The 26,455-nt window shown below is 35.7% G+C and overlaps 2 protein-coding genes and 1 long non-coding RNA gene across 5 annotated transcripts in view; 1 reads left to right on the top strand and 2 right to left on the bottom strand.

Moving 5' to 3' along the window:
- Positions 1 to 23,375, top strand: part of LOC149565060 (uncharacterized) — a 41,813-nt gene extending 18,438 nt beyond the window's left edge. Inside the window, exon 2 of the long non-coding RNA XR_016361994.1 lies at positions 23,101 to 23,375. This is a non-coding gene — a long non-coding RNA (uncharacterized LOC149565060). The remainder of the gene's footprint in view (positions 1 to 23,100) is intronic.
- LOC149565059 (cytochrome P450 734A1-like) overlaps positions 1 to 24,933 on the bottom strand; it is a 43,843-nt gene extending 18,910 nt beyond the window's left edge. Inside the window, exons 1-3 of the mRNA XM_089818613.1 lie at positions 24,541 to 24,933; positions 24,116 to 24,333; positions 23,622 to 23,863 (exon numbers count right to left, since the gene is read on the bottom strand). Coding sequence (XP_089674739.1) covers positions 23,622 to 23,863; positions 24,116 to 24,333; positions 24,541 to 24,814 — 734 coding nt within the window. The 5' untranslated portion in view covers positions 24,815 to 24,933. The remainder of the gene's footprint in view (positions 1 to 23,621; positions 23,864 to 24,115; positions 24,334 to 24,540) is intronic.
- On the bottom strand, positions 5,358 to 9,124 carry LOC149565061 (uncharacterized). 3 transcript variants are annotated; one of them, XM_089818611.1, is made up of 7 exons: positions 8,713 to 9,124; positions 7,875 to 8,523; positions 7,520 to 7,752; positions 7,250 to 7,402; positions 6,764 to 7,164; positions 6,254 to 6,659; positions 5,358 to 6,118 (listed from the first exon to the last, which is right to left on the bottom strand). In XM_089818611.1, the coding sequence occupies exons 2-7, from the start codon at positions 8,489 to 8,491 to the stop codon at positions 5,535 to 5,537; spliced, it is 2,394 nt and encodes a 797-aa protein (XP_089674737.1). In that variant the 5' UTR covers positions 8,492 to 8,523; positions 8,713 to 9,124; the 3' UTR covers positions 5,358 to 5,534. The 3 variants fall into 3 exon arrangements, with proteins under 3 accessions (XP_089674737.1, XP_089674738.1, XP_089674736.1); XM_089818612.1 differs by having other exon boundaries at positions 7,875 to 8,520; XM_089818610.1 differs by having other exon boundaries at positions 7,875 to 9,124.
- Positions 24,934 to 26,455: the final 1,522 nt, after the last annotated feature.

Below are 26,455 nucleotides of genomic sequence, written 5' to 3'. Positions count from 1 at the left end.
ATCTTAAGTTTGTTGATTAGTCTAAGTAGAGTTGTCCCTATTACCTAATGGGTCCACAAATATTTAATGAGATCATTAGGGTTTAGGTGACAATTTTACATTATTTCAATTTTAAAAGGATGGGTTCCTTGCCTTGTATTTATATCCCAATTCTTCTAAAGAGAGGCATGGGCAAAATTAATTATTGAGGTCACAAATCCACATAGATCATTTGGAAGAGATCAGAAATCTACACAATTTGACTTAAATATGATTGTTTCCATTTTTTTGTTGGACCAAGTGAACAAAGTATCACTTAGCTCTATGTCAATTAGATCTTGTTTAGGAAAAATGTTACATAGATCAGCCATGTTATTCAAATAGTCCACGATTTGCCCCATTTTTGGAGTAGGATAGAGAGGGCCATTATAACCTCTCACAACCACCCATTTATGGCTCACGTGATGTTTTTTCAGTAGAATTAATTTTCACACTAAACCTTTGAATGATTTGGAGTGTTAAAACTGTTAGAAAGTAAAGTCCACCAATATAATTGAGAGGGGGTGGGTGAATCAGTTATCCAACTATTATAACAATTATCAACCTTAATAATTCTTAACCAAATGAACAATATAATTAACAACCATAACAAAATACTCATACACAATAACACCAGATATGATAACTAGGGAAACCCTTGATTAGAGGGAAAACCCCGGTGAGGATGGTACCCACAAAATGATCTACTAACATAAATGTTCTTTGTTAGAGGATGGACCCTGTTAGGAGTCAATGAAATACATTCAATACATATCAATCCCTGTTATAAGATTCCAACCCTGTTAGGAGTTGTAGAAGGCAGATGGAGCCATTGTCCTAACAGCTTTAGGGGCAAGACCACCGAACTCACTATTCAACTAGTCTCCATATTATTCCTTTTAGAATAATAGAAATGAACTGTACTTGTACTTACTCTATTCAGTCAACTGGATTGCCTCTTTTGATTCTTGTCACCAGATCACCAACTTCGCATCCAATAATCCCCTGGATCACTTACACGCATTTTCCAAATACTCTGCACTTGCTCTCTTGATCTCAAATTGCAATACATCTTTTACAATCACGGAAAATACCTTCCTTTATACCATATCCTCAAAATAATTCCTTGAGTCAACCCTAAGGCTTTCCCAATTAATTTTAATTGGACCTCATTAAGATATTACATAATTTCACAATTAGAAGTCACTGTCGGCTCACAGTCTTTGCAACTTCTCACATGTGCGACATCTATCCTTGTGCACTTGCTGATGTCATCATCGGGTTGTCTAATATTTCTTTCCAACTTCACACATCAAGATTCTATCTCTATTAGGAGATACAATCCAACCATCAGAAACTGCTTCTTAAGGACTCTGTCTGTGTACTGCTCTCTCTAAATCAATCATATCTTCTGCATGTCTTCAACTTACTGCTTGCGCTTTCATCCATGACATCAGAACATAGTGTCAAGTACTTCCTCAACAATGCTTGACCTAATCATCAATACTCTGTTTGTATCACCTCGTTCTCTGTCTGCTACTATGCCAATCTTCACAGAAACAATGTTGTGTTGACATCAATGACAAACTTAGTCATGAATGCAACATGTTAGTCATGCTAACATCCTTCCAATGCTTAGGGTACTCCCCCAAAGGAACATCATCAGCATTCATGCTAACAAAAACCATAAGCATTTGTGAAAATCCAAATGTCTCCAAATATTTTATGCTTGAAAAGCATGTTGAAAAAATTTATTCTTAAAAGTCATGAATCTTCCACCATCAAAGAATTCCATGGAGTGATAATTTCCCTTTAGGCACCTTTTGCATCAACAACATGAAAATGCAAATATAGCTAGATTCTCATGCTAATAGAACGAAAAGAATTCAAAGCCATTTTCATTTCTTGCAATCCAATGTGAGGCCCTTAAAACAATTCTTTATAATATTTTTCTTGGTGAGGGTTGTTGATTTTTCTTATTTTCCAAGTTGTGATACGCATTCTTTCCCTTTTCTAAAACATGGCAACCCTAGTATGTTTTGTTTCCCATTGGCTACCTCTTTTTATATTTCTCTCACTATTGTTTCTAGTTTTAGGGTCTACTTCAACATTTTTTAGTCCTCTAGAATTCACACCCCTTTACATCTTCCCCATCTAAGAGGTTGATGGTGAAGCCGGAAAGGACTCAACATTGATTGTTACTTTACCCCTCCTTTAAAGAGGAGGGAGGGGACTCTTCAATTTGGTCCTCTCTAAAGGGCAAGGTCTCCACCAATAAAGGCTTAAGGAATCCTTGGAGATTAGAATGCAATCTTCAATAGAAGGGGCCAACATAACTTCCTCCCTAGAATCTTCCTCATAGTGGCTAGCATTAACATTAAAGAGGTAGTTTCTTGTTCCTCTAAGTAGCTCACCCTCTAATGAAAGACATCCACATTAGCTAGGATAGAGGTTACCCCAATGCTAGCTTTATGCTCACTTCTTTTTCCTTCCGTTCTCTTAATTGTTTCCTAACTTCTCCCTTACTTAAACTATGACAAATGTTGACCACATGCCCTATTTTTGAACAATTTTGACAAAAGGGGCTAAGTTCCATTGAAAATGTTTTGTGACCAATGTCCAATAGTACTATGGAATAAGGAAGGATTTTGTTGACTTCAACCTTCACATAGGATTGTGGAAAAACCATTTTGCTTCCACTTTTATTGACATTTTGAAGAGTCCATAATTTTCTAAAATGGTTGGCAATACCTCTAATGATCTCCTCATCATAGTAATCTAGCAAAAGTTTTGGAAAGAAGAAAGGTCAAGATTTGAGTCAAAACCAAACTTCCATTCAAAGTGAGGTTGAACTTCTTGAAGAACCAAGAGCCAGTTACAAGGACCTCAATGCAATCTTCCTTCAAAGAGCATGAAAACAAGAAAAGTCTTTTAGGAAGGGAACTCATCTCAACATTTCCTTTGGCTTAATTTTTTTAGCATGTATATTTATTAATTAACTTGATTATAGGGTGTCTCCCAAAGAATTTGTCAACTTGAACGTTTTCATTTTCTTTATGAATAGTTCCTTTCATTTTCATTTTCATTTGGAAACAATTCTATCAATGGTTTTTTCCTCACTCTTGAAGGAGATGCTTTCCTCAAATGCCCCTTACGCCTTTAGAAAAGAAGATTTATAAAGATTAAATTAGGGAATTGCATCCTAAGTTTTAATAAGGCTTAACTTTTTGTAGATGTATACCCTAGTCAAAACAAGGGTGGACCCATGTGTGTAATGTACCTTGTCCCGACCAGTGTGGAAAATAAGGACAATCCAAACAATCCCTTTAAAACTTAAATTTCCAGATATCACTTTCTCAATCACGTTGCTTTTACCTTTGATATGGAGAGTATGTATAAGATGGTTAGGTATGTATGTTTGTATCGATAATGATCAGTCTTACCCTTACAAACTGTCATAGTTATATACTTTAATCTTCTTTATACATTGATAATAATTATGCATGAACTTCTCACAATGTTGTTGTGTGGAGGTGGAATTCTTATTTGCTCCATAATAGAAATCTCGATCTCCTTATAATGTTGACTTGCTTGTGTTATTTAATACATATTACAGCTCTAGGATTATCCTGTAATATCTTTAGTTAAGATTCATCGCACTCCACAAGGAAAATATTTCTCACGGTTTATGCCAATGTAATCATAATGAGCACTTTGATTATTCCTAACTCTATTACGAATACAATCTTAGAAGTTGGGGTCTATTATATGACTACTATTTTATATTTTTATGATTCTTGTTCTTTCGTAATTTCTAATAAGAGACCAAACTGTTGTCAGTAGCCATCTGTTCTCTTTCTTGAACTAGTAGCATTGCTAACTTTTCCAGTTTATACAGAATCATCATGGGTACAATTAGTAGCATGTCTTTAGACAAATTATTTGACTAATCTGACACCAAATCCCTATCCCAATTGTAAATATTTCTTGTTGCATTAATGAGTGGGTTCACTGAAGTAGGTTCTTTGGCATCGATGGAGAGAACAGTCATTTCTCATGTCTTTTTCCGTATATTAGTCGAAACTCATCACTGATTATATTTTCTCTTTTCCCCTTGATGGGATCGATAGTATTGGGCAGAGTGGATATTTTTTAAAGCTAAAACAGTTTCGTATCCCCTCACTATTTTTCTATTCGATCTGTTCATTTTCTTGTTTCATGTATTCTTTTATTTATTGATTCCTAATAGATATTGTTCTCATTCAGTCCATTAGGACTGTAAACAGTGGACAATTTCACTGTCTTCTATGAATGCTGGTAATGAAGTTTAATAGGGCATTGTGAACGTCTGATAACTGATAATCGGGATTCTTGCTTCAATACGGAGGAATGTAGATCTATCTACTGGCAACATGAGAATATTGTAGTAGGTTTTCTGATATCTCAACTCTATCTTAATGATTAGATTTATTAACATCATTGTTCATTTCTCTTTCTATCTCCTGTTCGATGTAGTACCTCCTTGCTTATTTCGTTTGTCCTTGCTTATAATCTCCCTCGCTGCATTTTGTGAATAAAATCGATATCTTCCCAGACTAGTCTTCCATCTGTGATTATAATCCATTCTATTAAAATGCTCGATGTCTTTGCTTGCGGTTGACTGGACTGTTCATTAAATGCTGTGTGCCACTTCCTTATTGCTCTTCCGTCTCTCATTGTTGTCCTTTCTTATGCTAAGGTCAGCTTCCAATTGTCTACTCATAATTCCCGACAGCTATCTATCATTTCTACACTTAATTTTTGTATATACTTAGATTGGCTCAGAGATGATTTGATTCTCCCCACAGCGATCAATTTGTTTTTAAAATGGATAATTGTATGTCTGTTTCTCGGTTGTTCTATCTGCTCAAATATAACCATTCCTCAAACATGTACAGTTCCTTAGCCGTCTTGTATCGGTGTCTGAGTTTCCCATCTCAGATTGCTGATATATCTCTATTGCCCGTCCAGTGAACTCCCGACTGTAGTTAGATCAAAGTAACAAGAATCGGAATCGGATCGGAATCGGCAAGGCCGAATCGAATCGTGAATCGGCAATGAATCGGCAATGAATCGGCGATGAATCGGCAAATTTGAAAAAACCCTTTAAATTTAAAGATTTTAACAATTTAAAACTTATTTCATGCACCCTTTATTGAATATAACTTAAACACACTATAACATCATCAAATAGAAGTTAAAACTTAACATACATAAACATGGAAGTTTGGAACATAAAATCCATCACATATGTAACTATGTTATCTAAAATGTAAATTGTAGGCTAGCTGAAGTAAATAGAAATCAAATGATCACAATGATTTAAATCATAGAATGTATGTAAGATGATCCATAAGACATCAAATCATAAATGTATGTAAGAATCTAAGATGAAGATCCATGAAAGTTTGAAACATATGTCTATCAATGATTCAGTATCAATATCTGTAAACAAAATATAAAAACAAGGCTCCAGCTCAAGCCTCAGACTCATAGTCATCATCATCATCCTCAACATCATCCTGAAGCTCGGCTGCAGCCTCAGCCTCAGCCTCAGAGTATCCAGTCTGCCTAGTAGCAAGGCGTCTAATGTAGGTCCTAGAGGACTGCCGAGCCATATCTCCCACATGTAAGATGGGCTCATGAAGGTCGCTAGGACCTGTGCCTGTGCGTGCACGTGTGCGTCTACCAATGCCTGAAGAACGTGCTCTAGCTGCCTCAGTCTCTATATCCACCTGGTCAACCCACACACGGTCTTCCTCAGTGAAGACTGGATCCACAACCTCTGTGAGCCACTCTGATTCTGGATCAATCTCCTCTAGAATGATCGGAGAGGAGTCAGTGCCCAAAATCTGTCTGATCCTAAGACGGAGGTTGTAATGAACAAAGACAATATCATTCAACTTCTGCACTGTCAACCTGTTTCTCCTCTTCGAATGGATGTGCTCGAACATGGACCAACTGCGCTCACATCCAGAAGCGCTGCTTGGCTGACTCAGAATACGAATGGCAATTTTTTGAAGTTTTGGGGTTGTGGCCCCAAACATTTGCCACCATCTATCTGCAATAAGGGAAAAATTGAAAATAGAAACAATTAGTCTCATTTACAAATTACAAGTTAACTCTAAAATTACATAATCAACTTTAAGATTAGAATCTAGATTCATGAACATTAAATATATTATTTAATTTTTACCTGGCTGTAGTGTTGTCTGAGCATTTATGGCCATCCTGCTAGAGAAAAGTGGCCCCTCTTTATTGTTGAACTGGTCTAGCTCAACAATCGCAGCAGCGCTATCTTCATCGCTCCTCAACCTCTGAATCACTGTGTATAAGCCAGTGAGAACCTCCGCATCCGCCTTGAACTCAGGACGGAAACGATATGCCGGATTCAGAAAGTAAGCTGCTGCATGGATGGGTCGATGGAGCTGATTCTGCCATCTCCTATCGATGATGTCCCAAATAGGGCCATACCTCTCCTGCACTCCTGCATATTGGGCTCTGATGGCCTCCTTGGCCCTATCCATGCCCTCATAAATGTAGCCCATAGAGGGCTTCTCCCCATCAGCAGTTCGTAGCAAAGCTACAAGGGGCTCAGTGACCTACATATAAAGTAAAACAAAAAACTTGAGTCAAAACTTAAATATAAAATAATATAACTTAAAGTAAAAGTAAAACACTAAATGTTAAATTGCAATAAATTTACCTGCAGGATTTCTCTAGCGGGTTTCCAAAAACCATCCTCATCAAATATGCAATCCGCCACATCTATCCCTACAGTGGTCGTAGCATAGGAAGAGGAAATCCACTCCCGCCCAACAAACATGCTCCTCAATTCATCCCTTGATGTCAACAAGGACTGCAAGGTGATGAAATTCGAGGCAAACCTCGTGATACCTGGGCGAGCTAACTCTTTTCCTTCTGTGTACTTCCTCATTGTGCTAAGGACAAATGAATGATTATAAATGAATTTGCATATGTTTTTTGCCCTTTCCACACATGACTTGACAAACTCAAGTTTGCCAATTTCCTCCAACATGAGGTCAATGCAATGTGCCGCACAAGGGGACCAAAATATGGTGGGGTGCCTCTCCATCAAAAGTTTACCTACAACAATTTTAAGTCAATTAGAAATTCAAATTTCAAAATTCAAATAAATTTATTTTCAAAACTTGAAAAGTTAAAAGTTTACCTGCAGCAACATAACTTGCTGCATTATCCGTCACCACCTGGATCACATTTTGTTCTCCCACCTCTGCTATGACTTCCTCAATAGCCTCACATAAGTATGTGGCATTTTTTACATGTGCGGAAGCATCAATGGATTTGATGAACATGGTATATCCTACAAGTAACAAAACAACGAATTAGAATATTAAAATTAAATGGATCATCAACAAATTAGCATTCAACAAATCAAAATTTACAATTATGTATGTAGGAAAGTAGAATGATCAATTACCTCCACAGGATACAAGAAAATTGAGGAGTGTTCTATTCCTCCTATCTGTCCAACCATCAGTCATGATGGTGCAACCCTTTGCAATCCACTCCTTTCGGTTCTCCTCGGGCTCAGCCCTCATGTCCTCTACCATCTCATCCAAGAGGTATCCGCTCAACTCAGCCTCAGTTGGGGCTTTAAACCCCGGACCACAAATAGCAACCGCGTCTATCATGTTCTGCCAATAAGGAGCCCTGTCACAAATAAAAATTTAGATGTCAAAGACTCAAATTATAAAACAAGTAAATATAATTAAAGTTTTACTTTTACTTTTAATTTTAACTTTAAAGAAAACAACGAAAAAAGAATCAATTACCTGGTTGCAATAAATGGAATGTTGCAAAAGTACCAAAATTTGCATATCTCCTTTCTGGCAGCATCATGAATTTCCTTGTTCAAACCCATGCCCTCAAGCGTGGGTTGGGAACCAGGAGTAGTGCGGGGCACAAAGTAACTATCCATTCTGTTTTTCCGCACTCTAGGCTGCAATAGGTTGGTGTGGGACTCTGTCTCAGTATGTGACCGACTAGCACCAGCACGAGCAGAAGAACTAGGATAAAAAGGAGGCCTAGAAGAACCCTCTCCAACACAACCTACAGATGCAGAAGCTGATGCAGATGCAGATGTGGATGCGGCTGCAGATGCGGATGCGGGAACATGGGAGCCAATACCCCTTAACCCTTCAAGTTGCATTTTCCTATTGGCTTTGTCTTTTTCAATTTTTTCTAATGCCATTAAACAAGTGCGTTTTGCCTCAGGAGTTTGGTGAGTGCAAATTGTAACATCGTGTCCAGGTATAGCAGCAATGTGGTATTTCAATCTATAAATACCCCCAGAAGTTATTTTTTCTTTACAAAAAATACATTTTGTTTGATATTTGGTTCTTCCAGGAAACTCTTCGTTATATTTCCAACATTCATCTTTTCTACCCATTGCGAATTTGCAAAAAATGAAAGCAAAGGCTGCTGCAATAAAAATTTATATGTAAAATATCAAAGTTTGAAGCTAATAAAAGCTACAAAACAACAAACCCTAGTTTGCAACTTAGTAAAAATAAAGAACATTCAAGATCTAAACTAAAAATCTTGAAAACTATAAAAATTTAACAAAAAATGCATAATACACTAACATGCAAAAAAAAAAAGAGCACTTACCTCTTGCAAATGAGTTGAGGAGTGTTGAGATTGGCTCCCTAATGCTCCCAATGCAATTGATGGCCTCCCCAAATGGATTGCTGATCTCTTTTGTGCTCTTTCTTCTTGCCGGTTAGAAACCTATGGCTTTTCTTTTCTCTTATTCTCTCTCACTTTTCCTCTCTTCTACTCATGTTAAATAAATAGAAGGCCCTTTAGGGTTATAACAAAGAGAAATGGTCAAAAACAAAGTAAAAAAACCAAGCAATTTTTTAAAATTTTACAACTCTATACTTTATTGGCCACGGGCGATTCCTGCCGATTTTTCTAGGCGATTCATGCGATTTTTTGCCTGAATCGCCTGAATCGGCGATTCAGGCGATTCACTTGAAGAAATCGGCAATGGCGATTTCCGACTCCAAAAAAATCGCCATTGCTGAATCTAATCGCCGAATCGCCGATTCAGGCGATTTTATGGCAATTCTCGTTACTCTGAGTTAGATATATGGAATCTGTAAGTCCTCCCCGTCCGTTGTATATCCCTTTGCTCATTCCATATTTCTTCTAATATATGGACGTGGCAAAAGGGTTGTGACTCTTCATTTATTCAATTCTATTTTAATAAAAAGATTTCATTATGCATATTTATATTTTAAAATAATATATAAATTATTATTATATTTAAATATATCACTCTATATATATTATTATAATAATTTTCATTATATTAATGACATATTATATCATTATAGTAATAGATTTAATATGTTTATATTTTAATTATAATGTATTAATTCAAAATTATAATTATTTTTATTTCTACTATCATTATATATCTAATAACTTTTATTAAAGAAAAATAGGGGACATGACAGATTTGGTGTCAGATTAGTCAAATAATTTGTCTAAAGACATGCAACTAATTGTACCCATGATGATTCTGTATAAACTAGAAAAGTTAGCAATGCTACTAGTTCAAGAAAGAGAACATATGGCTACTGACAACAGTTTGGTCTCTTATTAGAAATTACGAAAGAACAAGAATCATAAAACTATAAAATAGTAGTCATATAATAGACCCCAACTTCTAAGATTGTATTCGTAATAGAGTTGGGAATAATCAAAGTGCTCATTATGATTACATTGGCATAAACCGTGAGAAATATTTTCCTTGTGGAGAGTGATGAATCTTAACTAAAGAGATTACAGGATAATCATAGAGCTGTAATATGTATTAAGTAACACAAGCCAGTCAACATTATAAGGAGATCAAGATTTCTATTATGGAGCAAATCAGAATCCCACCTCCGCACAACAACATTGTGAGAAGTTCCTGCATAATTATTATCAATGTATAAAGCAGATTAAGTTATATAACTCTAGCAGTTTGTAAGGGTAATATTGATCATTATCAATACAAACATACATACCTAACCATCTTATACATACTCTCCATATCAAAGGTAAAAGCAACGTGATTGGGAAAGTGATAAATGGAAATTTAAGTTTTAAAGGGATTGTCCCGATTGTCCTTATTTCCCGCACTAGTCGGGACAAGGGACATTACAATGTGGTGGACATTATCCATAGTGGTTTTTTCTTGCTTGAAATCTATAGAACATGTTTCAAATTGCATTTAATAGTAAATGTTATGGTTCTAATATATGTAGTAATTTTTTTCTTAGGATGAATTTTCACTATTGTTGACTAAATTGAATATGTCATAACCTAATCGGCTCATTTTTTGTTGATGACATGTCTAATTAAATGGGTGCTACCCCTTTTTGGACTAACTCGATTCTAATCCTTCTCATGGTGGAATGTGCATGATAAATTCCAAAGGTCCTGCAGGTACATGGGTGATAACAATGCGAACTTAGCAACTTTGTTATGTGAGTGATTCCATTGTCAACCAACCCGATTTCTATGCCCTCAAACGTTGAGTTGCAATTAGTTGGTTGTAGTATCTTGCTAATATTCACGCTACAATGATGACTCCCAATCAGTCACTACGATGTTGGTGATCGTTGATTATTCCTTTTTGCCACCTAGACATTTTGTAGAAAATCACATGTAGAACACTAATTGATCCATTGAATCCTATTGGATAGGCATCAATTACTATATGCCAACGCTTGAATTCTTTGAGTTACCATGTTGCTAATCGATCCGTTGAACCCTATTTAAGGTGATCTAATCTACCAAAAGAAGCATTTGTTGGTGATCTAGTGTCGAATTGCAAGTCATGTTCAAGTCTACTTGATGAGAACCCTAATTTTGAGAGTTCAAAGTTATTTATCGATTTCAAAGTTTGAGTCTTGTTAATCTCATCATGGCTACACTTGTTGTTGATGTTACTAAAAGACCTCAACCAGAATTCAAGAAACACACCTTGATGTGGACTGAGGTTGATCCGGTGGGTGCGCTATCTAGTTTTCCCTACAGAGTCATGCATGATGAGGATGCGAGGGCTTACATCCATTGCGAATTGGAGAACTTGGGTGCAATACTAATATTCGATCAATATAAGGATCTATGTGATGACAATCTAGTAATGAAGGAGGCACATAAAATTTTAGCAAATAAAGGTTTGACAAACATTGTGTATTTTTCGAAGGATTTTAAGGATGAATAGGTGAGATATGTTTTGAGCTGCGTACATGATCGATTCATATGGCTGGATTGGTCTTATAAGATCACCAAGGAAGCAATCTATGTTCTTACTTGTTATTGTGCTAGCGTTAAGAATAACACAACAAGATGAGGTCACCCAGTTGACCAAATTGAGGATGGGATAGAAGGGAAATGATAGTGAATTCAATCATTGATCCTGAGGTGAGATTTGCTTCAAAGATCATTTGTTACAAAGTGTTTCATTCAAGTAGGATGACTATTATACTGGCAATGACCATTCTTATTGCATATAAGATGATGAAAGGGAATGTTGATTTTAATCTTTGTGAAGCTATGAGAGATCAATTGTACTTAACATGGAGAAGATTAAAGGGATAAGAAACAACCTTTCAAATTTAGTCGAGCATTCATGGGTCTATTCTTTTACTTTAAGAATTTCTTTCCCAATGTTGGTAGTATGACATGGTCAAAGGACGTGTGGACAATAGTTCATATTAAGAATTGCATTAGATTACTAGGAAATAACTTTACGGGTGAAATATAGGGATACTTCAAGAGTTTCCAAAAATAGATGCATCAAAGAGATAGAATCCCTTCTGCTATTGTTGAGCAATTCAAAGATATTGTTTTTTCAATGGTTGATACAAATATGTGTTTGATGGAAGTTGTAGAGACTAGAACTTCATGGGTTATGTCAATGGGCTATGAAGTTGAGGCTGGTTTATAGATAGCTTATGTGAAGGACTTATTGTCCAAGCCCAAATATCCTAATGTTCCTAGATTTGGGATATTTCATGAGAAAGATAGGGAAGTCTATAGCCGGTTAAATCAACCGGTTATTGAGAATAAAATTAGGAAGGAAGTGGAGCAATTTGCTATAAAGAAAGGTTTACAAAAAAGAAAATTGACAAAGCCAGACACAATATGAGGCACAATAGGCTGAGGCACAACAGGCAGGTACATCATGTATGGTAGGTGATGATGAAGTTGAAGTGTAATTTTCAATGAGAAAGCTCATATCAGGAGACAAACAAGAAGCACTACAATAAAGAAGGAGAAATCAACTCCATTGGTGAAGTTAGCTACGAAAAGAAAGGAAAAGGTTGCTAAAGCTGATAAGCTTGAGCCTTCCAAAGGCAAGAAAGCATCATAACGGGTGAAGACTACTGGCAAGAGGAAGAAAGAAAAAGCTCAAAGAGAGAAGATTGATAATTAGAGTGAAGAAGTAGGTATTGAATTAGATGAAGGCCAAAAGGAAATGAAGGCTAGTGGGAAGAAATTTAAGTAGTCGATGCCCCCACTGTGAAGACTACTCAGCCTGAGTATCATTCTGTAAATAAAATTGTTGGTAAAGTTAAGAACTGTGGTATTCTTGTTGAAGTCAAGAAATACTATGATAGTTTCAATGATGAAGAGCAAAAACAAATAGAGGATGTTGTAGTATTCAACATGAACAAGTCAAGTAAAGCCCTAATAGAACTCTTAGTTACCGGATTCGTGCCCTAGAGGGATCCGGATTCGTCTGGATTTTTTTAAAAAAAATTTTGAAAAAAAATTTTGATTTTTTTTTTTAAGTTCTTTTTTTCAATTATTTTCTTATAATCATTATGGATTTGATCCCTAGATTCATACTATGAAATGATTTAGAATCATAGATTCATCCTTTGAAATGATTTAGTTTTAGAATTATGTATATTTCTCTCATTTTTTAGTATATATAATGCATATATATATATATATATATATATATATATATATATATACACACGAATCCTCCACGAATCATAATTGGGAAAAAAAAAATCACGAATCCACGGATCCGATTCATGTGCCCCAATCAGATTCATTTCATGAATCGGTAACTAAGATAGAACTACAAGGGCAAATACCTACATCATTGTATACAAAAATAAAAGATGGGAAAATGCACTTAAGAAAGACAAAGAACTTATTGAATATGTCTTAGTTAAATTACAACCAGAATTGTCTAGGGAAGAAATACAAGAGATTCTTGGCAAAACCAGACTGACTTTTAAGACCAAGAAAAGGTTGACAAGACTATTGAATAGTGAGATCCAATTTGTCCAAGACGAGACACAAGCTACACTGAAGAAGTCTTTGGGACTTCAAGAACAGAAAAAAGAAGTGCTTCCAAAGGCAAGAAAGCATCACAACCAATGAAGACACTAGCAAGAGGAAGAAAGAAAATGCTCAAAGAGAGAAGATTGATAATCAAACTGAAAATGTTTTTAAGACTAGAAGAACCGAAAAAAGAAGTGCATGATGTTGATAATCAACTGGAACAAGGGGAGCCAGAGGTTACACATATAGAGGAAAGATGGGATATTGGAGTTGTAAAGGTCACAATGATGAAATCCCTAATGCTCCTAAGGAACCAATGGAAGTACTTGAGATGATAGGAATTGATCAAGTGATGGTTAATGATAGTACAAAGAATGCACCTACCGGTGAGGAAGAGTAGGTGCTGGTAGAAGACGTTACCAGAGGAGATGAGCATCAGGATGAGCAAGAACATACTAAGGATGTGCATGTGCAAGGAGAACATGAGAGGCAAGAACAAGCAATGAAAGGTACTGCATACAAGGAGAGGGAGCAAGAAACTGTAGTGCAGACAGTGACTTTTCTTCAGAAAAGTGTTGATGAAGAGGATGATGATGACATACCAGCCGTTCAAGAGCCAAGAGATGCCAGTGCTCTGAGCCCTAGTGAGCTAATGAACATGGCTACTGGAATGCAATCTAAGGAAAAGAAGCAAATCATAAGAGCACAGAAGAAAGAGGCTCAAGTTATCCTATTAGCTAGGGATGTACTGTTAGATTTGATGCCAGAAGTTGATTATGATGCATTTGCAACACTATTGTAGAAATGGGTGAGTGCAATTAGTGAGCAAAAACAAAGTCTAGAGGGTGCTGCAATGTTTATAAAGTCTAAAAGGACTATGTACAGAAGAGGTCAGCTAAACTGGTTCAATCAATTGCATTGGCTAGAGTCACTTTGACAGTAAATGTGAATCAAGTAAAGGAGGTACTACAGGATGGTGGTAAGCTACTTGCCACTATATGTGATTTTTCAAAGTTTATGCAAGGCCTTGAGCAGAGGAAGGCAGAGACACAAGACGAATTGAAGAAGTTAGTTGCAAGTTTTGATCTAGTGGCTAATTCAGCTACCAATTTTGAAGTTTCTCTAGGAATAGTATATCATAATTTAAAGACATACAATGGGCAGGAAAAGAGAGTTGCAACTTGCAACATTGTTACAGTTGCAGAGCAACTGAATCCCCTAGATGGTCCTGTTGCAAAAAGGACCGAACCGAAGGAAGCTGAGTTTGTACTTGATTTACTCGAATGTGTCAAGTAGATGCATTAGAGGAGTTAGCACTTTTGCTAAGGGGTCAGATAGTCATAGTGGGAAATCTATTGAAGACTTGGGAAAACAACTTTCAAGTATTGAAGAGAAATTTTGCAGATGTTTTCAAGAGGATCTAAGTATATATTGGTAAACAGTTTTGAACTTTTTCACATTTTGAATACCTTTGTCATTGTTGCCACGGGGGGAATAGCTGTATTCAGTGAAAGTTTTTGTCAGGGAGAGTACTTTCAGTTAACATTTTGTATGCTCATCAAAAGGGGGATTTCATGGAAGAAAGTTTTTATTTTTACCCATGTATTGACACTTAATCAAAATTTCCACTAAGTTGTTGCCATTAATGCTGAAGGGGGAGATTGTTGGAATGATGATGAAGTTTGGGGTGATTATAGGCATTAGAATATATGGATCATCATTATAGTGTTGTCATTGCTGATAATAAAGTAGTCTGTAGTTGATGGATTAGCCATACTGACAGAAGAATTGATCAAATAGTTAGCGAAGTAAGAAGAGATATAACGTCCAGGAACTGACACGATCTGGTACTAGTGAGCTTATGAGGTACGATCAAAACTTGCATAAGTTGCATGAGTAGGAATATAATGAATGAAAATCTATATCACTGCTACAATATTCCACATGTAATTTTACATGTGTATAGATAACAAATGACAGAAAACTAGAAAATAAAAATAAAGTCCATGGAGTTTACCAAACTAGATTCTAGAAAATTGGGAAAATTTAAGACCCTAAACACTTATTCTAGAGAAGAGGCCAACCATCCAACAAGGGTGTGGAACTAGGAGAGGAGTCATTTATCACGCCATTGATGGAGCATGGTGTTCAATGCTTCATGCTAGCAAGGGTAGCGAAATGGCAAGTGCTAGGGAGCTTTTTCCTTCAGATGACCTTGATAAAAGGGGAATTTTGGGAAGAATTTCACTGGGATGACCCAAAATGGAGACAAGAAATTAGAGTCACAACTGTGATCCATAGGTCTAAGGTGAGTAGGAGTAGAGTACTGCAATTTACAAGCTTCACATACACAATTTTACAACTTGGAGGTTTGGGGGTGCCATTTATTTCTACTGATGGGAACAAATTATCCCATGTCCCCAAGCAGCTGCCTTGCAACACTTTTTGCTTAATTTTAACGAGATGGAGCATCCCCAAGCAAATTTTTATTTATGGGAAAAGGATAAATTGAAAAGCTATTGCCTAGGAATTGAAAATAAGCTTTGGGAGAGCGCTGAAAATAAGGAGCAATTGCATATTGCCAAAAAATGATATGTGGCTCCACAAATTTCTTTCCCTCCTTTACAATTTGCCTTTAATCTTTTCTCTAATTTCTACTTGCAAAAATTATAACTAATGTTTCCAAAATAAAATAAAATTTAAGATTACTGCCTGAAAATAAGTAGAAGAATTAAATATCCATAGGGCCACCAGCTCCACAAATTGCTCCTTACAAAATTAAGCAGTGGCCTTTTATTAAGCTATGAGTAGCTACACACCCTTGTTGAGTATGGAACAAATGGTCTAGTGTGACTATTATAGGATCAATTTGCTTTCATGCCTCTTACCTTTTTTATGAATTTTTAGTGCATATTACGCCTCTAAAGGAACCATTTATTGTGTGTTGATAAAAACTTTCCCGTAAATCTGCCACTGATATAATCAATTTTTAATACTTTTGTGCTTGGCATTGTACAAGCCATTTCCATACATGTGATTCAGAGTAATATCAGTTTCTGAGAAATAGATTCAGTTTGGTTATACATGTCATGATTGAGATTATTGGCTACAAGGAATTGGTAAACAGTAACACATATTATTCATGTCTATCATATGGCTGATATTATAATGAAATTAAAAGAGAATTTAGAGGAACATATTCTTACAATACAAATGTTATACCTAGACTAATATATATCAATACCCAAGATAAACACACACAAACAAAGAAGATGCAATCTACTTGCTTTAGAGAAACCAAGTCAAAGGGAAAGGTGTCATCTGGCTGCTAACTATTTTCAAATTGAGCAAGGGATTCCTGGGTTATCTTGGTCTTACAATTATTTAATAAACCCTGGTAAAGTTTTTGTAGAATTTCACTACACTTTCAGCTTGAAAAGACCTTATATGGTTGTTGAATAGAGGAAATCAGCCTCTATTCGTAGTTTATTGACATAATCATGATGCGCCAACAGTATATACTCTTCCAGTTCTAGTATATCCAACACTAGCAATGTGATTCATTTTTTGTAACAATTTCCATGTCTTTTGTACATGAAATAAAATAGAACACTTCTTAACAAATAGGGTAAGCCAAAGATATTTGCATGCACTACTAGAAAATTAAGCACACAAATATGAATTTAACTTTGTAGCAGAAGAAGTTTTGAAAGATCTCTGTAAAACTAACAATTCTTCACAACTCATCAATAAAGCTATAAACTGTAAAAGTTACTCATCATAATTGGGTATATGCAAAAGTTGCTAAAATATAGCAGTGAAGAAAAAGTGTACAAAGGTAAGATAGGTGCGATGCAAATGGAAAAAATAGTTTAGCAAATGAACTGTTCAACAAACTGTTTCATGAAACCTAGTCTCTTGAAATCTATGGATGTTTTTCCCTGAAGTTGCAGCCTTCCCAAATGCTTGCCAACATTTTAAAAAGAGGAGATTAACTGAGGAAGTGTTTGATATTATAAAATTGCCTCTTTTTATGTAGCATCATATAACTTGGCTCATTTTTTACTGAGTTGTAAATGGCCTTGGCGACTAAATTAACTATCTCTCCACTTTGTTATAAGTCAGTTTATAGTTCTCTTATGAATAGAGCCTTAATCTTGATTGTGGGGTGGAAATGCAATATGTAGTGCTAACAATTAAGAACTGGCTGAATGATAAAATTAGGATTAGCTCCTGAAATCCTGCTAGAACATGGAAACAAACTCACATAATATTCCCATAAAATAGGATGGCATCAGTAATGAGGGTTGGTTTTGTGTACATCCTTTCCAGAAGTGTTGAAATTAAAATAAATTTGGTAACTGTGATCTTGGATAGGCTTCCTTCAAGCTATGGGGATTATTCCTACCAAGAATGAGTTTGGAAAGTCCTCCAATTGATCTCTTGTAAATTGGGCTTATGAGGAGTTAAAGATTTATATGTAACCCACTTGGAGGATTAAGTTATAAATTCAGAGATTACATACTTCCTATAAGAGTGATAGGTGGGCTTGGATATTAGGTGGCTGTTCAATTGGAGGGCAGTTTTTAAAATTCATGGTTGCAGGATTGTGTGAAATAATGTTCAAATACTTCATCCTAAGAATAACAGCCAGAACTTGTCATTAATCACGGCTGATCTAATTAGCCTAAATGATTATTAGGTGTCGCTGATTTTGTTACATTCCTCACATGCAAATTTTGGGATGTAGTCATGAGCCCTGGGTGCAGGAAAATCTGAACCTTCATTAAGGTGGTTTAGTTGGCAGTCACTAGTCTTGTGTAGATGATGGATGCCAAGAGCTCTTCATTATATCTTCAGTATGATTTAGGAGGGTTTATCTGGTTTTTACTAGTACCGTGTAAGTAATAAATGCCAGGAGATTATAGATCTATTAAGGGTTAGCCAGTTATCACCAGTAGCATGAAGGTGATGGATGCTAGGGGCTACCCATGGTATGAAGGGGTTTGTTGGCTTTCACTACTACCATATAAGTGGTAAACGCTAGGAGCTACCTCAAACTAGGATGGACCAACTCTTCACCAATGGCATAAAGGCAATATATGTTTGGATTGGCTGGCTCAACTAGTTCGATAGTTTTGTGGTAATCTTATTTTCTACCAATGATATCTTGTGGGTATGTGTTGTGAGGTTTTCACACCATCGCCCCAAAAATTTTGGGGACCCCTTTTTTTCGGGCAAGCCTTGGCAATTTTCGCGGATTTTTGGAATTTTTTCGGTTTCCTTAGCAAATATTTTTTTAAGTTGTTCCAAAAATTTCCGATTTTAGAAAAAATTTCACCTTGGACACCTTCGGGCCAAGGGAGGAGGTTAGATTTGTTTTTCACCCGATTTTAGCTTGATTTTCTAAAACTGGCAATTTTATCTTTAGGCCGAACAAATTTCAAAGACAACATTTTTTCGATAATTTGGGCTATACTTGGCAGGATAAATTTATAAAAGTTTGGATATAGACGGTTTTTATTTTGAAAACTAGATGTAATTATATAATCTTTAGCATTTTCAAAATTATTTTTTTAGATTTAATTGTTTCAGAAAATTTTAATTTGTGGTGAAAAATTAATTTTGTGATGGTGAAATCAAATTGGATAATCGATTTTAGATTCTAGAGAAATGATTTATTTTTGTTAAAAAATTAAAATTGCATTGCAAAATCGATTTTTGGATTAAATTGCAAAAATTGGCATTAAATAGGTTAAGTTTCCCTTGAAGATTTTAAAATATTTAAAGAAATTGGTAAATTAAAATTGAAAAAATCGATTTTAGCTTGCTAAATCTGATTTTAAATGATATTTTAATTACTAAAACGTTATTAAATGGAAATTTTAACATCTCCAAGGCTTTATTAATTTTATTTTTGCAATTTTGGTCTTAACCGGCAATTAAAAATGCAAAATTCATTATGGCAAAATTAATTTTTAGCTTGGCATTTAATCTAGACCAGAATTGTGCACTAATTAAATTTTCTCTCTCCCAGGGCTAGTAGGCCAAGTAGGAGGAATGTGTAGAGTTGGGTATAAGAAGGCTTCCCCATTCCTTCATTTCTCATTCCACAAGCAGGTCTCTTCCTTTCCTTGGCGATTTTGAGGCAGCCTTCTTCCATTTTTGGCGATTTTTCTTTGCAAAGGGAAAATATTATTAGACTTAGCGATTTTTGCATGGAGCAGATTTTCATGTTTGAGGTCTGATTTTTTTTCTTTCATAGAGAGCTGCGAACTTTGTGGAGCCGAACTTTGTGGAGGTCTGATTTTCCTAGGTTGGATGATTTTTGTTGATGAAGAAATACATGATCAAGGACCTGATTTTTGGCACGTGCATGGGCAATCTCAAGAGGACAGAATTCTGATTTTTCCAGTTAGGGCATCATTATTTGCAAAGGGCTTGAAATTCTCAGGTCTGATCCGAACTTCAAAGAAGACCCCGCTATTGGTAAAGGTGAATTCAATTCATTCTAGAGTTGAAGGTGGTCCTTAAGCGGATTTCGCTCCTTGTTCTTCTCTAGTTTTGTTTCTCTTGGTTCTTCTTGCATTCATCATCCACCACTTCATCATCCCATCTATAAGTTGAAGATTGAAGAGATAAGTGTAGAATCCATGATAGGACATTTGGTGAGGTAGAAATAAGCTAGACCACCCTAGGAATTAAGTTGGGAGAGATAAGTGTAGTCCATCCTAAGGTAATGAAGAGATAGAAATAAGCGATAGTCCCACTCCTAGGTTAAAGATTGAAGATTGTTAAGTGTAGTGATAGGACTTGGCGAGGCAAAAATAAGTTAGAATCTATTGATAGAAAGAAGGTTGGAGATCGATAAGGGTAGTCCATATCACTTAGAACGAAGGGGCAGAAATAAGTGTTTAGGATGGTAGATGTTAGTGCAAGCAAGAATCCTAAAGGAACAAATACTAAGAAAGACAAAGAGGACATGATGCCCAAAACCACCTTCTAAAAAATGAGGCGAAATACCGATGCCAATATCGGTACAATAAACAGGATACAGTTGAGAGACAAATGATGGATTAGGCTGCCAAGTTCCACTAGTGTAATCAAGATGCCTATTTCACTCTCCTAAAATAGAACTGGGTACATGAAGGCAAGAAGGGAGTCACCAAGACGTCAAGGTTCACTCGATCAGACTTCAAATCAGAGTATGGCGACCTCATTGTGCTACTCAAATGAGTCATGTGCATCTCACAAGGTACGCAATTTGAGAATTGGATGTATTACTTGACTGATGAAATTGCAAATGGAAAGGGCAAATTCGATTGGGTTAGAATTATAAGTGAAAATCTAGAATTACAACTTAGGGCAGTGCAAAACTAGAAGCAATTCCACATGGGGTCCTAGCCCTTCTATTTGATTGCAAGCCGACAAAGGTTGAAATGCAAGCTTTGGTGAAGAATGAAATTGGGTGAAGGGCGAATTTGATTGAAGATTGAGATTCAAGAAGCCCCACAATTTCAAGAAAGAGCGGATTAGTAGAAGAGATTTGAAAATATTTGAGGCTAGGCAAGCCTTGGCTATTCGTGCAAGCTAGCTTGGTTGGATTCGAATGGGAAGGTGAGAAGACCAGGAAGGTTAAGGAAGGCAAGGATAATGGGGGAGGTTAAGTTCGATTTCAAGGTAGTGGCCAAGAGCAAGGCTCTCAAGTTGCTAAGAAGTTCACATCCAGGGAAGCCATCGAGACCAAGGCAAGATTACCCCAAGTGCATGAAGACCTCATCCTTTCAGGGTTAGGACATCAAGTACAAGCAAGTTCGAGTGGTGATGAGAAAGTTTCTAAGGACAAGCTCAAGCATCCAAGGCTTCACCTTATCTCAAGGATTGAATAAATTTATAAGATAAGGTTAATGAGGTGGCACTTTCATGTGCACGCAATCAAATCATGCCAAGTGTCCTTTGTTCTCATTGGTTGACAAATTATTGTAATTTTCTCATTGGTCCACAAAGTTGGTGCCTCATGTAATTGGTTGAAAAATGGTAACCCTAATTAGGGTTTGTAAGATATAATCTTGGCCCTTGATTTTGCCTCTTAATCTTAGCCATTCATTGTAATTTGGAGCCTCTATATAAGGCCATTTTGCTCTCATTTGTGAGGGAGTTATGTTGGAGAATTGTTACCAAAGTACTATCAAAATTGTTCTCTATTCATTGTTGTGGCTTGCATGGTGGATATACATGATCATTTTGGTGTATTGCATGGTTTTTCTCATCTCTCAAATTAAAAGTAGGATTTCAGTTCATGTTGCTAGAGTAGAAGTAGATGGCTAATTGTATGGTGATGTTAGTGAATGTTTGATAGGGACTTATATACTAGGCCACTAGCATCCTAGCGGCTTGTTAGGAAGCCTTGTGTGGTAATCTAGTCCAATCACTCATAAGTTCTACTTGCATATAATCTTTCTGCTTGTACTTCAAGTTGAGTTTGAAGATAGTTGTTAATGTGAAAATCCTAAGAGTATCCCTTAGAATCATCACACCAATGGAGGTAGTGCCGTTGGCAAGCTTTCATTTGGTTAGATCCCTGTCCATTTCCTAATTTCTCCATCCATAGGAGTAGTAGTAGAGCAATAAGCATTTAGTGGTAGGAGTAGTTGAAAGTGAAAGTGATCAAGGAGAAAAGAACAAGTCAAGCAAGCGAAGTACCACCAAGTTATCTTCGAATGAATAACGTAAGCTCGCCTATGTGATTACCAGCAAATCACATTAATATACTGAGTTAGTATCCACAGGTGTAAGGAACATTGGAGTTTTGCTTATGTCCGCATGAGTATTAACTTTTCAAGAGAGGAATTGAAGATTTGATATTCTATATCAAGTGTTCGATTGCTATATGTTATGTAGTGGTACAAAACTGACATCAACAGTATGCTTACCATTCCCCTTTTAATGGCGGAAGCAATCAATTTGAGAGGCTCTGTCCATTACGCCTGGTATGGAATAAGGATGGAACCGTGGTGTAGTATGGGATGCACTGCAGTCCTCTTTTTAGCTGCCAGCTTGCACACTGACTATATGCCCAAGTATGAGGGTGACCACACTATCTCAAAGAATCTCAATTTCTTTACGAGCATGCCTGTTGTGTCAGATCGTTGCATTTTAATTTTTCTCATTGATAGACTAGCTAAATCTGCTTATGTCTTCTTGGTTGGAGTGGATAGGGTTCCTTATCCACATGATTGGGATTGCTTGATTCCTTCCATCAGGAACTAGAACCCAGGCAGCCCCATCGCAGAGTTGTGCTAACTCAAGCTTGTACACCATCAGGTACTCCTTAATTATGATCATTACATGATAGATTGTGCTTTCTGATTGTACCATGCATTTTGCTAACTCAAAGCAAGACTGACCATTCTATCCATTGGATGCATAGATAATCAAATGGGGGCTGGTATATGTCTGATTTATGAGATACTTTTATGAAGCACACTATTGTAGGGATTGCTACTACAATTCATTCTAACACAGGGTTTGTCAATAATAGGAACTTTGGCTTGCAGGTTCTTCTTTATGGTTGTTGCTGTGATTGGAAAAAATACTTACACAAGCAGAGACAAAACAAAACAAAAAATCTGTAGGATGATTTTCGCAATATGATGTCTACTGGATGTTTATTAATTAGAGCTCTTATTACAGGATGCGGAAGTTATTCAGTTGAAGTTCTATCCTGGAGGCACTAAGGCTGATTATTTGTAAGTGCATTGTAGCTACTCAACAGCTTGTGTTAGTTTATAAATTGATATATTATTGAAATGAATGTAAATGAGAATACGTTTTGTGGAGTGAAGGAAAAAAAAAACCTTTATCGGCTGCTTTCCTTGCGAGTTTAATTTGTACATCAGTGAAAATCCTCTAATTTGTTCCAGAAATCTTCAATCTCATATGTGGTTCTTCTATCTTATTTCTATCAATTCCTTATGTACTTTAGTTTTACAAAATAAGAGTGAATTCTTAAAAGAAGAAAGCACTTGAAACACTTTATGTAAACAGAGTAACAATTTTTAGACATAACTTTAAGAAACCAAGCGTGAAACTTTTTTGAGAAACTATGCATGATGGAAAAATGCAAAAGAAGATGCTCACATGTTTAAGCATCCCTATAAAACATGTCTAGGCTAGTCCTAACAATAATAACTTGTAAGGCTAAAATTACTAACCTGGAACCTGGAATTTTAATACTTCGAGATCTTTCAAATATGAGCATCACTCGCTGGGAAAGTAAATGGAACATGTATTTTCCTTCTGCATAACTGCTTCCAAATGCCGTGTGTGAAATAATATCTGATGTAAGACAAGAAAACTCTTTCAAAACATTAATTTCATTGGCACCTGAAGATACCAAGTTCTTCCATTCTTCAATCATATTGGTCCCACACTCTGCAATTTGAGGAATCATGCCCTGACAGAAAATATATAATAAAAATTATGCTTCATTAGTAAATAGAACAAGCATAAATGTGGAACACTGGTGTAATTGAAGATAACATTACATAGATTCTATGGGGTGAGGGAAAATAAAAATAAATCTTAAAGCATGTTGTAATGGTTGTGAAAATACCAAATACCCTACCAGAAGTAACTCTGGTGGGAACAAGATCTAGGATGAAGTATCTATTCAAGCTCTCAGAATTGTGGAATTTCAAGATTTTACCTTCAAGACATCCATATGAAAAGAAGGATTAATGATTCTTCTATGCTGTACCCATTTTTCACCCTCCAACTCTACAAGCCCCTGATCTTTTATTGGCTTAGGATTAAGGCGAACCCTTTTGTAGTTCCCAAATTTATTAGACAGTATCTCTCTCACCAGCTGAGGATCAGGAACATAAAGCCTGGGTTTATTCCCAAACCAATAAACATACTCATGCCCTGCATCACAAATAAATACACGTACTTAATCAATTGGGTGGCATGATCCCCCTCCCCATCTTGCTACTACTCAGCATAGTGCACTGCATCACTCTATGATGAGCAGCGACCATGACTAAATCCATAGATATAAAATTCACTGAGAAATATTGAACTAGTCTTTCGACCCCATTTAAAAGTTTTCAGATGGAGAAGATAGACACTTGCCATAGGTTTTGCTCCATTCATGAAAAGCTGGAAGAACTCGAGGAACTATGTTGTGTCCTGACAGCGACTCTGTATTAGATTTCTCCCGACTGGCCATTTTAACAATATCAGGAGCATTCCCATAGATAAACTTGTAAGAAGGGCCTTGAATCCCTTGAGCTTCAAAGAACTTTTTGAAATGCAGCGGTTTCACCCATATGGCCTTAGCAACTTCCAGTAGAATGATTGCTAAACCAGCTGAAACCACGGTGAGAGCCCAGAAAAGAAATCCCATATTCTAAACCAAGAGATAAATTTCTGGTTTTAATAAAAACAAATTGAAACCAGCACTGAACTGCGAGCTGAGATTGAATTATTTGTGTTTGAAAGCACCATGTACGGGTACATTTATAGACGTAGAATTGGATATATACTAGTTTGCTATACGAACGTGGAGACCGGTTTTAAGAGCAATTGGAAAAAGTGACTGTATTGTTTTATTACTATATTTGACTTTGACGTAATCAATGACAAATCATATGTAGCAGACGTGATCAATGACAAATCATATGTAGCAGACTTATGACTTTGACGTAGTCAATGACAAATCATATGTAGCAGACGTGATCAATGACAAATCATATGTAGCAGACGTAATCGATGACAAAATTTACGGAACAGACGTGATCTTGGTGGTTTCATATTTTGACAGAGAGGAGTATTTACGTAACCTTATTTGGCATGATTTATGTATCAAAGAAGTCAGTCATTGCGGAATTTTATTCGTTTCTTTTCTTCTGTGGATGAAGATTTGAATTGAGCGTATAGGTGTTACAAAATGTTTTTGATAACGACAAGATTTACGACTTCGAGTGTTTTTTTAAGTAATTTTAATTGGACATAATTTATGTATTAAAAACATAGATGGTTATGAAATATTATTAGTTCTTGCCAAAGGAGGATATTATTTCTTCCATTCAATTTAATTTTTCAACTAAATTGATCAATCGATTAATAGGATTTAAAAGATTAAAAGAAATTTCAAATATCTACATCTTTTTCTAATTTTTCATTATTTTATAAATCACATTTTTCATTCATTCTATTGGACCATTCTATTCTTGGTAAGGAGAAAATTCATTTTTTCCAACAAAAATGCAAATATTTTTTAACAAATCTATGCATTAATTATAACTTTATCTTTTCCACATTTGTGATGAGTACATTAGATTTTCAAAAAAGTAATGTTTTTATCTTCACCTCACAACACTTTATCACAGTTTTTTTCTTACCAAGTTCAAATATAGAGTTAACTATTTTATATTTCTTATTTTAAATATATTTATTAGTTCTACGTTGATGTTTATTTTTGCCAATTGTAAAATGCTATTTCTTTAAGTTTACACTATGTTTTACTAGCTACTATTTTACAATCTTGCTCTAATTTTTTAATATCATTTTACAAATTGTTAAACTAATACTACCCTCCAAACTTACTAGATATTAAGTAATCAACAATTTATTTTTTAAAATTAAATATTTCAACTTATAATTGAATTGGTAGAAATAAGTAGTTCATTCATATAATATAATTTCTATTGTTACTTATATATATCTTAAAATAATATAATTATTAATTTTTTTAATTCCCTTCAACTCTCTCCATCATTCTACTTTTACTTGTCATATTCTCTTTTAGCTCTCTCTTTTTATCTTTCATTTCTATCTATAAATCTCTATTTTCCTTCTTTTCCAATTATTGGTAGGAATTTTGATGCATTGCATCTCTTGTTGATAAGATGGGATGGATAGGTAATTTTAATTGCACTTATATATGTATAAAACATGTGGATAGTCATGAATATATTGGTTATGGATAGTTATACAATTTTAATTGAACACATTTATGTATAAAAAATGCAAATACTTACAAAAT

Source organism: Cupressus sempervirens, chromosome 3 (genome assembly GCF_028749045.1).
Source record: "Cupressus sempervirens isolate cs-2001-9-10 chromosome 3, ASM2874904v1, whole genome shotgun sequence".
Classification (NCBI taxonomy): Eukaryota; Viridiplantae; Streptophyta; class Pinopsida; order Cupressales; family Cupressaceae; genus Cupressus; species Cupressus sempervirens.
The sequence above is the reverse complement of the archived record's forward strand: the minus strand, read 5'-3'. Positions and strand labels throughout refer to the sequence as shown.

Bases quoted from the DNA above. Each gene is read 5' to 3' on its own strand.
- LOC149565061 (XM_089818610.1), bottom strand. From the start codon at position 8,491: ATGGGTAGAAAAGATGAATGTTGGAAATATAACGAAGAGTTTCCTGGA. The intron at 7,403-7,519 runs GTAATTGATCAT...TGTTACTTGTAG, and splicing joins TTTTCTTGTATCCTGTGGAG to GATATACCATGTTCATCAAA. The intron at 6,660-6,763 runs GTAAATTTATTG...CTTTATATGTAG, and splicing joins CCGCTAGAGAAATCCTGCAG to GTCACTGAGCCCCTTGTAGC.